We start from the raw sequence: 13,784 nt of genomic DNA, 5'->3' as shown, positions 1-13,784 counted from the left end.
TCAAATCGACTAAAGCTGCTCTGAAACTTACCAATTATTGTGCTAGAGCTGAGCAGCCTCAGATTCAGGAGGGTCAGCTATAATTCTGAGGGAGTGGAGAAAAGCAGAATTTAATAAGCTGATGCTTTGGTGCCTTCTAGTTCCCACTGCTCGTACAGGTAAGGCTCTGAAGGTTATGGTGGCAGTGGTGTTTTCTTCAAACCTTCTTGCAGATATTAGAACAGCCACTAATGCTATGCAAATTAAGTAATAACAATCTCTCTTCTGTACAACGTGCTGTATTCTCTAGTCTTTTGGCATCTATGTGTGGCAAAAATAAGTGCATTCAGAGACGTACAGTTTTGCTGTAGTTGCTTGTTAAAACAGCAGTATTGTTTTTTCCTTATTTGTTGTTTGTCTGTTACCTGCAAGGGGAAAAGCAACCAGAGGAGCAGGAGTCGCAGCCGCAAAACTGCTCTCCCCGACTGAATCGGGTGGAGTTTGCAAACCAGCAGTCCCCAGAGGTCTACGATGTCCGTCTGCAGCGGAAGGAGAATGAAGGATTTGGCTTTGTCATCCTCACCTCAAAGAACAAACCTCCTCCTGGTGGTAAGTGCTGTATTCTGGCGGCATCGTCACTGCCCGGCCTCCCTGCGTGGTGCCTGTACGAAGCTGCTGCTGGCCTTAGCGGGCGAGAGCAGAGCGGTGGCTTCTCTGGGGATTTCTCTTTCTTTGATGTGCTGGCGTTACCTGTGCAGCACTCTGCGTAGAGACAGTCATCATCTTTCACTGACGCTATTTCACAGCCCAACCCAAGACAGCTTGGTCTGTCTTGCTTCGTGTTTATGCCCTTTTTCACCCAACTGTGTCATAAGTGGGGAGCAGGGGGAAAGTATATCGCGTGCGACCAGCCCGTACCCAGGAGTGTGCACTTGTCACAGGACAGTCTTCAGGACGTGGATAGTTGTCAGGCTGTGGTGCTGATGTAGATTCTCACGCTGCATTAATTCATAGGCATTTTAATGGAAGTATAGTTTCAACCTTGGCTTTATATTACCTAATCAGGTAGACTTTCTTATTTTGGGGATCTGAGAAAGTAGAGACTGCGGTACTTGGAAGAAAGCAATGAAGCTGTTACTGTCAGACAGAGAGGGTGTTTGTCTGGAGAGATCATCAAAATGAAACAGTAGCATGCTCTGGTTTTGCAGTTCTGATATATGGACATGGCTTCAGGCATAGTTGTAAAGATAAACAGCAAAATCACCAAGGTTAAAAGCAAAAATAAAAAGAAACACTCTGAGCAGAAGTGAATGAGAGAAGCTGCTTGCAGGAAGCCTTGGAGTCCAGCTCAGTTAATGGAAAGATCCGTGACCCCTTGCACAGGGGTCTGCTCAGTGTAATAGAGTATTTGTATTCCTCGTGCTGATGGCTACTACTTGCCTAGCGGGGCCAGGTAGAGGCTATTGAATATTTTTTGCATGAGCTGGTGAGCAGGATCATCGTTCTGAGATTGATTCCCTTTGGCCATCAGATCTGGTTTATCTGTATCAGCCCCTGCGATACAAGCCAGCTCAGTGTGTTCACCCACAAACGAACCCAATTCACTGACATTAAGGTACAGATAACTCCTGAAATCTTCACTCGGTTCCTTTAGTTCCTTAGTGTAAATCACCCTCTGAAACTTTCTCAGCTGCTTCCAGACTGACATAAGGATGGCTTGAAAGTGTCTCTCTTTTATTGAGCCTCAGACACTTTCTTCCGTCTTTCCGCTTCATTTTACTGCACAATAAAAAACCAGCAGGAGCACAGAAAAAAACTGTTTCTAAATAACATTGTGCTGAATTCATGTGACATATATTTAGAGTGTGATGCACTCTTGGCTCTGACGATACCTTTCCAAGAACGCTGAAGCCAGCTGCTCTGGAGGCGCCCGGCGCGGTGGGTCGGCGCGGCGGCAGCGGTCGGGGCGCGGAGCTGCCCGGGGCTGTCGGGTTCCCGTGGCGTGGCCGGGCGAGCTGTCACCCTCCGGTGCGTGACGCCGTGCAGGTGATTGTGTCCCACGTCAGAGTGGCCGTGGGTTGACAGTGTGTTGTCTGGTCAGTTGGATACTAAGAAAAAATATTATAAACAGAATTATTCTATACTATATTGGTATTCTGTTCTAACTGTACAGCAGAGATTTTTGTCTGAGGATCTGCTGCAAATCCCTGTTTATTTGATATTAGAACTGAAAGTAGAAGACAACTGAAACCAATTCCAGTGCTGGAAACAAGCCCTGTGGTCTGGGCTGCTTCTAACATACAGGAAAAAGGAGATGCCGGTGCATCCCCAGACTGCTGTGCAGAACTTCCCTGTGCCACAGTTCAACACAAAGCTACCATGTTCTTCTAAAGCCAGGGTATTTTAAAACAAGTAATCAGCAATTGAGTCTGCAACCCTGCAGTGCTTTGCTCTTCACAGTTGGCTCTTAGGTTTATATAATACTTAAAAACCCAGTCTATTAAGGGAAGTGTAATTAAAATTTAAATTCATGGCAAATGCTAGAAGGCATCAATGTCTGTTCCTTTGCAGTAACTTCTGCGTGTGCTAGCTCATTAAAACAATCCTTCATGGCTTTTTGATCTGGGGTGGCTGATGACGCTGTGGAAGTGTTTCAGATTTGCTGTCAGGGTTTTGAAAAGCCAGCTGATAATCCCGACAGGCGCATAGTGTTCCTCACCTCTCCGATCCCTCGGGGAAAAGCATGTTTGGGAGAGCAGCAACTACAGAAAACAGGTATCCCTCAAACCTGCTTCAGGCTTTGGAGATGCAAACAGGGTTTTACGTGAAGTACCAGGAAGAGCATTTATGCAACGTGTGGAGGTCACTCTGGAGAGGTGTTTGGAAATGAGGTACAGCGGAGCGGTGCAGCGGTTCCTGTGCAGAAGAGCCCTGATGAGGGATTTGGGCAGGACAGGAGCCAATTTTGCCATGTTTTCAGGCATCCAGATGCATGAAAGGCTGTTTTAGGTGCATGGGAAAGCATGCTGACCGATGTGCTTTGGTGTGCTGTGAATCTGCTCTGTCAGGGCCGCGTCAGCACGCAGGCAGCTCAGCGAGCTGCGCTTTTGCCCCAGGTTTTGAGAGGCTTCTCCCGTCACAACGGCATCTCGCTGGCTGCCGAGTGCCATCTGCAGTGCTGACGTTCGGGTCAGAAATCCGTGAGCAGGATCTGTCCCCGAGCACAGCACGGCTCTCGGCGGGCAGCGCGCGGGAGCCATGGCACGGCTCTCCCGCGGGAGAGGTGCCGGAGGAGGTGCCCCTCCCTCCTCGTGCCTTTTTGGTTCTGCTCATTCCTACATCTGTGATCACCTCTGGGAAAGTAACTCAAAACTGTCTTTTTTCCTTCTGCTTCTTGTAAAATTCCCTCTTTTCCCTGTTCTGTCTTTTCTGGCCCCATTGCTTTGGCCTCTAGAGGAGTCTGTATACAGAGCAGAGTGTCCCTATGGGATGAATTGAGGAAACCGAGCCAGGAGAGCTAGCTAAAAATCAAGACGATTATTAGAGGTGCAAGTTCATCCCAGAGAGCAGGACTAGTGAGCAGGTCTGTGCAGAGCTGAGGTAGCACGCCCTGCTGCGCTGCCTGGGTGCGCTGGGGATCGCTGCGGAGCTGCTCACCAGGTTACTAAGTCAGTCTCTGGCAGGAGAAGTTTGATTTCCTTTTGAAGTGTATTTAAGGCTTAATTTTCGGTTGCAAGAAGAGTTAATGCATGCATCCAGATTTCTAATGACTCTGTTAAATGGGATGTCCATAACCATCTCTGAGTCCACACAGTGCCCCAGGGTCTATGCGTGCAATGGAAAACAATACACTGAGTGGCAAAACAAGCTGCTTCAGCGCGCTCCTGGGACGCACGGTCTTACTCATCCCTTTGCAGATGTGACCTATTTCCTTCCTGTGTTCTCCTGTAGGCACAACACCTGTACGTGGCCAGGCCGTGCTGTCAGGGGTTGGCGTATCCGTTCGCTCTACCGAGCGAAGCATCCTTCACTATTTGCAGGATTTCATTGTACTGGCAGTGCTGCCCTTTAGAGCAGGAGCGGTCTCGGGGGTGACTCTGGCAATTCTGCTCTGTGTGATGCTTATCTGACATCAGTGTTAATCGTGTTGCTGTGCCTGCTGTTAATTTCCTAGTGATTCCTCACAAGATCGGGCGAGTTATAGATGGGAGCCCAGCTGACCAGTGCGGGAAGCTGAAAGTGGGAGACCGCATCTCGGCGGTGAACGGTCAGTCCATCGTGGAGCTCTCGCATGACAGCATAGTGCAGCTGATCAAGGACGCGGGCAACGCCGTGACTCTGACCGTCGTGGCCGAGGAAGGTAAGGAGGGTGGATGGGTCCTACCACACCGCCGAAGTGATGTTTGTGACTTCTGAAGTTAATTCACTTAAAGTGCTCTTCAGCATCACAAAGCACAAACACTGATAGAGCTGCTGTTCCCCAGCACATCATCTTCAGTGCTGTCCTCCGAGCCTGGCAACGAAAATACTGCCTTGTGCCCTTCCCTCTCCCTCCTGGCTTTCACCGATGTGTGATCTTTGCATTTCATACGAATAAGTGAACTCCGCTTCATGCGCCAGAAGACATTCTCTAATGTTTTTCACAAAAGCAGGAGCCTGTCAGCTTTTGTCACGTATTAGCTGGGAACACAAGAGAGCAGGCTGGAAAGAGGACTGGAGAATTTGTACAAACAGATGGCATTTTTCTTGCCTGTGATTCTAAATTAAAACTCTGAGTGTAAACCAGGAGTAACAGTTGACATTTTGTCTCTAGAGAAAAACCTCTTTGAGGCATGTCGTAGTAATAGCACCGAGCAGCCCTGTGAAGAGCCTGGGAGGTCTCTCGTACCTGAGAAATTCAGTCTAATATTATGCATTATGTTTTCCTTCCCTTAAAACGCTTGAGCGCTTTGAATATTTTATTGGGGTTGGTTTGTTCTTAACTGAGAGATGCAGTAATGTGATGCACAGAGGACTGGAACATCTCTAGTTTGGGTGTTTGGGCTTTTTTTTTAACCTTTATAAGGAAAAGGAGTTTGTAAGTTTATAATTCAGGACATAAGTTCATCTTGGGCCACTACTTGCCATTTCAGGTTCTAGCCAAGAGGCAGCTTTTTGCACAGAATATGGTTCATTACTCTTAAGTGATGGAGACATTTTGTATCCTGAAACATGTTTTTTTTTTCATTAATGCACTGGATTTACTGTAAAGTGCGCATTCAGTGTATTTTGTGTGGAAGGGAAAATAATCTTGAGCTATTTTAAAATGTTTTTTAAATGTCACAGTAGTTTTTAATTAGCCTTTGGGAGAAAGTGAAACACTTTCAAATTCTCGTTGGTGACCTGGTCCCTCCAGTGTGGTTGTGGGACCAGTTCATAACCTTTCCTGTAGCTGGCCAGTAGCTAACTCTCCGGTGTGCCTTAGATGAGTTGACAGTTTCCCTCCGTCACTGGGGTCTTCGCCTCAGAATTCTCATGCCCCTGCAGATCCTCATTCTCCTCTTACCTTTGGAAAGGGATACGTTCTCAAACGGACATTGTTCTTCTAGCTCTGTATTTGGGGAGTTCTCTCTGACTGTTGACTTTGTTTGAATTTATCAGAACACCGCGGGCCTCCGTCAGGAACAAACTCGGCCAGGCAGAGCCCAGCTCCGCAGCACCGGCCGCTGGGATCAGCACAGACCAACCCTTCCGGCACAGACAGGTACAGAGCGCTTGGGTTTGGGAACAGGAATTGGGAACAGCTAGAAAAGACCAGAGGGATTGTTAATGCAAAGGTAACATCCGCGTCCTTTCACCTCTGTGTAGGGGAGCTACGGAAGGTGAAGCTGGAAAGGAAGTTTCAAATAGTTACAGGTTTTCCTGGCCCGAGCACAAGCACCTGACACAGTCCGATGCTGGCGTGGCTGCAGTCGCTGGTAGCCGTCATTCCCAGGTGACCATCCGGGGGGGTGGAGACGTGCCAAGTACTCGTTCGTCAGGGCACTGCAGTGGCATTGCCACGGAGTACTCAAAAGCAGAACAATAAAACATTTCGCTGTCAGACGTGGGCAGAAAAGTGGTGTATAAAAATGCACTAAAGTGTTTCACAGAATGTTTTTGCTAATGTTTTAAATTTTATTATCTCCTTAGTACAGTTGAGTACTCATTGTAATTATAAAAGAAACAGAAAATGCTTGCAACAGGGCTACTACAGACCCTTTGGCAAAGTTTCTTAAAGAAATTTCATGCCTATCTAAAACTTAGAAATAAAAATGTTCTGTGTGTTTACACTTGGAATGAAACCATTACACCTAGCGATACATGAGTTGTGATGGATTCAGTTTACATCGTGGATTGCACGTGTCTCAACAGAAATGTGTGAAGCATTTTTCCGGAAAAACAAACGTTCAAATCTGCCTACAGGGCCTCATTTTTTTCTCTGACTTCCCGCACAGAATCCTGGCTGTTTCCCAGTAGAGTTGGAAAGGGGCCCTCGAGGGTTTGGATTCAGCCTTCGAGGGGGAAAGGAATACAACATGGGCTTATTCATCCTTCGGCTTGCTGAAGATGGCCCAGCTGTCAAAGACGGGAGAGTACATGTGAGTTTGTCTTCTCTGATCAATTTGTTGGCCTTTTGACACATTAATTCACCCACAGTGGTGAATTAGGCCCCTACTCGCTGGGGCTACTGTGGGGCTTAGTTGGATGTGAAATTCTGAGTATTGTTAACTTCTGTTATCCTAACTCTTTACAGTAATTAGCGTTGTTGCGCTCATGCTTGAGAGACTACGTGAGTGTCGTGTTTAGTACTAATATTTTCTCTTGTATGGCAGCTCGGAGCACGGAGGGGCTGCAGCTTTCATCTCATCCAGTTTCTCCCTCCTCAGCTGGAAAATGGTGTCATTTTCTGTCTGTACTTTAAAACAGTGCAGAGGAATTTCTCACCCAGTTGGCGGTGACTGAGCATGACGGGAGGCACGTCGTGCAGTGTGGAGCATGGTCCTGTCCGCTGAGTAACCAGCCAGTGACCTCCTTGGGCAGAGGCACTTGACTTAACAAAGCCCTGTCAGTCTCTTTAAACTGCTAATTTTATGCACTAGTGACATCCATTGGCTGATCCATGTATTGTGAAATAGGTTCATGACCCTTTTCGCGGGGGTGCCATTCCAACCCCTCTCCAGCAGCCTGCAGAGTTAATGCGAACTGTAATTACCTGCCCGACACCTCTGTAAGTCGCTAATTGGCCTCAGAGACCTTAGTACTGATAACTGCATAGTGGTGATCTCTCCTACCTGGAACAAAAACCCCTTTCCTTACATAAAACCTGTTCTGCCGTGGTAGCATTCAGCTCTGCCTGCAGTGTAGAGCAGTTCTGTGTTACCTGCCTGGTTCGTGTGACTTCAAACACGGTGCCAGGTTTGGCGTGGTTCGTCCGTAAGCTCCCTCCATACAATGATCCAGAATGAAAATACATTCAAGCACGTGGCCTCATCACTTGTGAGTAAATGGAAGACGTGTTCAAGGAACCCGAGAAGTCTATTTTATTTCTTTCTAAATTAAAAATCAGTTTATGGTGTCAGAGATTCACCAAAGGCTAACCCAGTTGCTCTTTTCTCATCAGGTTGGTGACCAAATTGTTGAAATTAATGGAGAACCCACCCAAGGAATCACTCACACACGAGCCATTGAGCTGATTCAGGCTGGAGGGAATAAAGTTTTGCTGCTGCTGAGACCAGGGACTGGCTTGATACCAGATCACAGTACGTCATCTCGAGTGCTGTTTTGTTTTGAGGGTCCCAGTCTGAGAAGGAAAGGGAAACCGAAATAGTTGGCAGTTCCCTTTTTGACAGCTGTGCAGGTGTTCATATTTATTTTAAAATATAAGGAATATTTTTGGTAAAATTAACACATGACAAGTACCTAGGGATATCACACAGTGTGAAATTATTGCATATTTGTAATTGTAATAAGTTTCTCAGCTCTGTCCAAGCTAATCAAGCTTTCCTATACAAATGTGATAATCAACACTGATTGCCTTTTAATCTAATTAAAATTCTGTGCGATACAGTACTCAGTTCCAAATGCCTATATTGTTAAGAATATTATTTCTGTTCAGTTTTACTTCGTTGTGTTTAGACTTCTAAATTACAGGATGCTTTGTTTTTCAAAGCCAAAACTTTAGAAAGCAGGGAGAGAGACAGCTTTGCTCTCAGGTGGATCCTGTTTGTTGAAAGGTGACTTCTGCATCCACAACAGGAAAGCACACCTCTGTAGGCAAAAACAGAGGAAGGGCAGGAAAGCAGATGCTTGCAGGAGCTCTGAGTTCAGCTCCAGAGCACAGAACTGATGGTTTTGCGTCTGACTTGGGAAATGCTCTGAAACCACACATCAAAAAGCCTTGTGGCTGTGGCAGCGTTTTAGAGCAAAGAACACTTCATCTCCGAGTACACGCTTTAGTCTTGTAACCCCTGATGCCGACACCAAGACTCTGACAGTAACATTCTTAAATTGTAGGGTCACTTTTTCTGATGAAGAGCTTTTCAGTAATAGTGACCAGCCATGAGTTCATCCTTTGAAAATTTTAAAACACAAGTTTGAACTCCCAAAGAGTTTGTTGTGTTCAGTCAGTTACAGGCAGCAACTGACATCCACTCCAGGGATAAAATCTGCTCAGAACTTTCTCCATTTCTTTCCTCCAGAGAGCTAGAAGTCAGCCCTTAACTTCTTGTTGTTCCAACCTGCATGGCCCAGAGAAATCCGTGAATTAGCACGTGGCACGGCAGCAGCCCGTCTGTGAGCTGCGAGGTCTGTCCTGTGCCATCTCGCTAGATTCCTGCCTGGCTGGGTCTGGCTCTCACACTGAACTACCTTGTCATTAAGGGTGAAAGTCAAATGTAGTCCTCGTGTTCTGAGGAGCTTCTGTTGAGGTCTTCTTTAAATCAGCATTTACAAGCTAGAAGAGAGGGAGGCAGTGCGAGGGCCCCTCCAGCTCTCTCCTTACTCACAGCTGTTTAGGCTTGGTATAATTTCAGCAATGATAAACGGGGTTTATCTGCCCCACGAGGGCTGCACGGTAGGTCCCTGGAATCACTCCTGGCCCTCTTGTTCATGGAAATCTCCTGGGTCTGAGGTAGGAAACACAGAATCATAGAAAAGTCTGAAGGAACCTCTGGAAACCATCTGGTCTGTCCCTCTGTCCAAAGCGGGGCCTGAGATGAGGTCAAGGAACTTAGGTCAGCAATGGCGGAGAGGGGGAGGGTTTTGTTGCCTCTTGTCTTGCTGTTAGTCGTACATTTCTGATTGGAATCTTGCTTGCTGTACTCTGTGATTTTGGTATGTAGTTCTGGGCTTTTTCTCTTCCTCCTTCAGGTTTGGCTCCTTCCAGTCTGTGTCCCTACGTGAAACCTGAGCAACATTAAGGGCTTTCAGTGCTTTTCTTGGTTTTTCCTTAAAGACTTGGTAAATCTGCATGTCTTGTGTTTCATCTCTTCCTATTATTAAAGTGCAAAGCTACGGATAACCTCAGCTTTTCACTGTTTTCAGTTTTCTTTTAGCATAACGGTTTCAGTTCATTTGGTTTTCTTATATTAAACAATGTAGGTCAGGGACTTTCTATTTTGCAATTTTGCTGTGTAGGCTCTAAAGTTGTGCTGATACAAGACGGTGTCAGTCCCGCAGAGATCGTGCCCGCATTCTAAGCACAAGTTTTTTTCCAAAATCGCATCCTTATGGTTGTTGTAGGTTGTAGAACAATGCAGTATAGAAAACTGACCAAATAAGACTTTGAGAGTCCTCCACTACATAATCTTTTGTAAATTGAAGATTTTATGTAACATCCTGGAACCTCAGTAGTCTGCACGTTTCTAAAATATTTAGTGATTGGGGTTTTTTTTGTAGTCATTTAGTCAAATCTCTCTCTCTTCACTTCCAGGTGATTGGGATAGTTATAATCTATCTTCGTCAAATGTAATATATGAAGAACAGTCACCATTATCTTCATCTTCACATTCTGCTTCCCCATCTGAAGTGTGTTATTTACCAGTACCAGGAGAAGCTTTAACGAGAGTTCAGCTGTCTGAGAAACTGGAACGAGCAAAGAACACTGTGCCTGAAAAGATAAGCACTTTAACTGAAAACCAGTTTGAGATGAAGCCTCAGTCTTCTCCCCAGAGCACAAGGAACGGATGGGAATGTCCCTCCAGTCCTGGGCTTGAAATCACAAAAAGTAGTTTGGAAGTAGGGACCAGAAGAGACAGATCTGCAAGTCCAGAAAAGTTAGGGTCTGCTGAGGGACACCCTCACACAGGATCCCACAGCCCCAGAAAAGGGGATCCTGAAAAGTCCTACAGCAATCTCTCACATAAATCTGACAGTTCCAGAAAGAGCGAGAGTAAAACCACGGAAACAGGGATGAACAATAGTAACAAAAAAGAGTATTGCAGTGGACATCGAGGAAGGTCTGCCAGTCCCCAAAAGCATCTCAGTAAGCAAGGAGGTGTAGCAACGGCAGGCAGGTTACAGGAATACCAAGAGAGAACAACTGGTGGTGATAAGATGACTGTTGAGCAATTGAAAGGTGGAAATGGTAAAACAGGAGTGACCAGGAAAGACACGAAGCAGAAAACTTCTGGAAAGATGGAAGGGTGGTCTCCAGAGCAACAATATGCAGCATTTGATGAGAATAATCTTCTATTCAGTGACTCTAGGAGAAACACACCTGGAGACGAAAAAATAAAGAAGTTGAACTCTGGAGAGCCAAGTTCCAGCAGATTCAAAACTTCCAGCCTTTCCAACATTCCCCTGCTTTCCTTGGAGAGACACAGAAGGCTGGAACCACAGGAGGCTGCGACGCTGAACAGACAACACGGAGAGAGACACGTGGAGCTGCCCGATGAAACCAAAGATGATGGAATTTCCAAATCTGAGAACAGTTCTCCAGTCAAGAAAACAGCGATAACTCCTGGACCTTGGCGGGTACCAAGCGCATGTAAAGTCACCCAAACAGCAGGTGTGGCTGAAAAACGGGTCTGAGTGACACTTTTTTTAGAACATGTTTTAATCAAGTTTCTAATAATGGTCATTTAAAAGCATTGTTTCTTTTCACAAAGTTGTCATTTTTTTCAGAAACTGGTTAGAGGGTGGAAAGTATTTGATTCGTTCTTAAATTATCTAAGCTGCATGAAGGACCTTTTGGATTGCTTAAATGAAACTCTTCCGTAAGCTGCTGTCCCCCTGCCCTCTCGGAGGCGGTGTTCTGCTGCTCTCGACGTTGCACTGCTACGGCTTTCTCAGATAGTGTTGTGAGTTTCTGAACAAAATTATTTAATGCCTATTTGCCGATGTGATCATGACTCTCTTCTTGTTCTTGTGCCAAGTTATCTACTGTATCCAGTCAATCTAATCCTTCTCGTATGCGTTCCAGTCACTGAAAAGGCAAGGTTTTGTCTGAAATGGGTATTTTCTCAAGAGCATGTTGCATGTTTACATAAGGAAATACACACGTTCTTGCTGGTTCAGTAAGAAGATGGGTGAGTTGGTTCTATCAATTCTAGGGCAGCAAATGAGCCACTGATGCTGTTCAATTGATGTTTTTTTTCTTAAATTTTTATACCTGATGCAAAATCATGTAGATAAAAATTATATTTGACATAATCAATGTTTTGTAATTTTGCTTTTTATGAACACAGCAAAATTACATTATTTTCTTGACGCTTGTAACAACTGTTTGCAAACATCTGTCTGGAAAGAGACAAGTCTGGGTTCTGTTAAATAACATAATTCCTGTGGTTTCACTTGTGGCACTTTGTCATCCCGAGCACTCGTTGTACCCATCAGCAATGAGTGCACGTGTATTCTCAGCCTCGTTGTGCTGCTGTGTACTGAAGTCCCATCTTTAATTATTTAATGCTGGTAAGGAATCGGATTTTTTCCCTCTGTAGAGATGACAACTGACCCTTAGGACAGAACCAACTGCCGTAGTAGCTTCTTAAATGAAGTTCTTGCCTGTGTATATTAGAAGTCTCCCATGTGTTACTTTGAATGTGTGATCCGTTCGCAGAGCGCTAAACAGGGCGAGGTACAGGGTACATGAGACACAATATCTATGGTTTGGGCTAGAATGCACGTTTTAAAAGAGGAGCGTTACCACCAGAATCTACTGACACGTCAGTCCTACAGCTCTAAGAACAGCAGACTGCATAAATTGAAGAGTTTGATTTTATTCAGAGTTTTAGTGACTATTTCCTGAGGTATTAGGTTTTTAATGACTGCAAAAAAGTGGCAAAAGGAGCCATTGGTCCCGTTTGCAGAAGGAGAAAGAAGTGTGAAAGGTCAAGCTTTACTTATGTTAAAATTCAGCAACTCGTACTAGTTTATTTGAAACATTTAATGTTTTAAAAGCTTAATGAAGCACAGTGAATCAGTTCTGAGTTGAATTCTTTAGCAGTACAGATGACTACTCAAACAGCTTTTTAAACAAAGACTTTGACAATTAAATAGGCTTTAAAGCCGACCTGAACTGTGCTCTGCTGCTTGACATTGGATGATCCACTGAGATTTGCTGTGTAGCGTAACAAATACGTACAAATACTCCATGTTGTGGAGTATGACTGTGAAAATATTTAATACTTTGAAGTAGCCTATGTAGATATTAACCATGTGTTCTTAACGAGAGATGCATTTGATGTGGAGTTGTACGCACTTGCCCTGACCACTGAGTACAGTAACAAATTCAGATGAATACAAAGATGAATTAGCACCACTGAAATTGCCTCCCTGTCATCGACTACCCCTGTATTTTTTCTATATGTTGATGTGACCTGATTTAGTGTCTTACCTGTGTGTGATTTCTCCTTCCATAGAATTTGTATCTGTACGTACTGTAGCAGATGACTTAGCAATGTGGCCTTGGAATGCTAAGCAATGTATGGATGTACTGGGTGTAAATGTTTATATATTGTACAGCACCTTTATACATACTTCTGACGTTCTGACTAGAGAGAGACCTGTAAATCGCTCATTATTTTTTATATAGATATTAAAAAGAAACTCCAGTTCATGGCCTGTTGGTTCTGCACTGTATAAAATAGATTCTTTGTTGACTTTCAGTGGTGTGATACTTTAAACAGCTGAATCTATGACCCAGGTTTTACCCACAAACATAACAAATGCAATTTATTCTTGGAAGTTTCCTTGACTCCCTGTTCAAAGAACAGATGTTCAACAAAGGTATTATAAAAATCATCAAGTCATGTAGAACCAGTTGTTAGTGATGAAATACTTGTACTGTAGGTTTATTTGTACATTTTTAAATATAAAATCGTCATCTCCTTTTACAACTTACAACTTTTCCTTGTACAGAAAATAGCTGTAAACAATTTACTACCAAAACTTCTTCTGCCATCTTACCCCTCACGTGAAAGAGTGAAGTTAGGGAAAGTCCCTCAGTTTTTGCTTTTTCCGTTACTAATAAATAGAAGGTAGCAGAGTCAGGTAAGGAGGATGTGAGTTTAACAGAGGTGTTACAGGGAGCGAACACAGAACATCCTATAGTTGATAAACACGTTACTTGTAGTGTGTGGTGTCAGGTTGTTCTCATGTAACAGATTTTTTTCAAAAAGTGGTCATCGTTTATTTGCAGAAGACCCAAGCAGCATGAATGTTACACTGCTGAACTGCCACCATGGAGGCAGAGTTCATCTTGTGCAGACCGAATTTCACTGCATCCTGCAGCAGTCTGGGCTAAGGAGGCAAAGCCTCAGCACACCGAGCTTTTAAGAAAATAA

The 13,784-nt window shown here is 44.6% G+C and overlaps 2 protein-coding genes across 3 annotated transcripts in view; one reads left to right on the top strand and one right to left on the bottom strand.

Annotated features, from left to right (window-relative positions):
- Nucleotides 1-13,106, top strand: part of MAGI3 (membrane associated guanylate kinase, WW and PDZ domain containing 3) — a 59,825-nt gene extending 46,719 nt beyond the window's left edge. The window contains exons 15-22 of one of the 2 annotated variants that reach the window (XM_068419205.1): nucleotides 412-588; nucleotides 4,154-4,339; nucleotides 5,620-5,722; nucleotides 5,827-5,953; nucleotides 6,456-6,599; nucleotides 7,622-7,760; nucleotides 9,370-9,459; nucleotides 9,932-10,020. In XM_068419205.1, the coding sequence (XP_068275306.1) occupies nucleotides 412-588; nucleotides 4,154-4,339; nucleotides 5,620-5,722; nucleotides 5,827-5,953; nucleotides 6,456-6,599; nucleotides 7,622-7,760; nucleotides 9,370-9,419 (926 nt within the window). In that variant the 3' untranslated portion in view covers nucleotides 9,420-9,459; nucleotides 9,932-10,020. Of the gene's footprint in view, nucleotides 1-411; nucleotides 589-4,153; nucleotides 4,340-5,619; nucleotides 5,723-5,826; nucleotides 5,954-6,455; nucleotides 6,600-7,621; nucleotides 7,761-9,369; nucleotides 9,460-9,931 lie in introns of both variants that reach the window. The other variant, XM_068419204.1, reaches the window with a different exon arrangement.
- PHTF1 (putative homeodomain transcription factor 1) overlaps nucleotides 11,186-13,784 on the bottom strand; it is a 32,107-nt gene continuing 29,508 nt past the window's right edge. Inside the window, exon 23 of the transcript XR_011049793.1 lies at nucleotides 11,186-11,425. The gene's annotated coding sequence lies outside the window, so the exon portion shown is untranslated. The remainder of the gene's footprint in view (nucleotides 11,426-13,784) is intronic.

Source organism: Nyctibius grandis, chromosome 27 (assembly GCF_013368605.1).
Source record: "Nyctibius grandis isolate bNycGra1 chromosome 27, bNycGra1.pri, whole genome shotgun sequence".
Classification (NCBI taxonomy): domain Eukaryota; kingdom Metazoa; phylum Chordata; class Aves; order Nyctibiiformes; family Nyctibiidae; genus Nyctibius; species Nyctibius grandis.
Note: the sequence above shows the minus strand (reverse complement) of the source record. Positions and strands in the feature narration are given on the sequence as shown.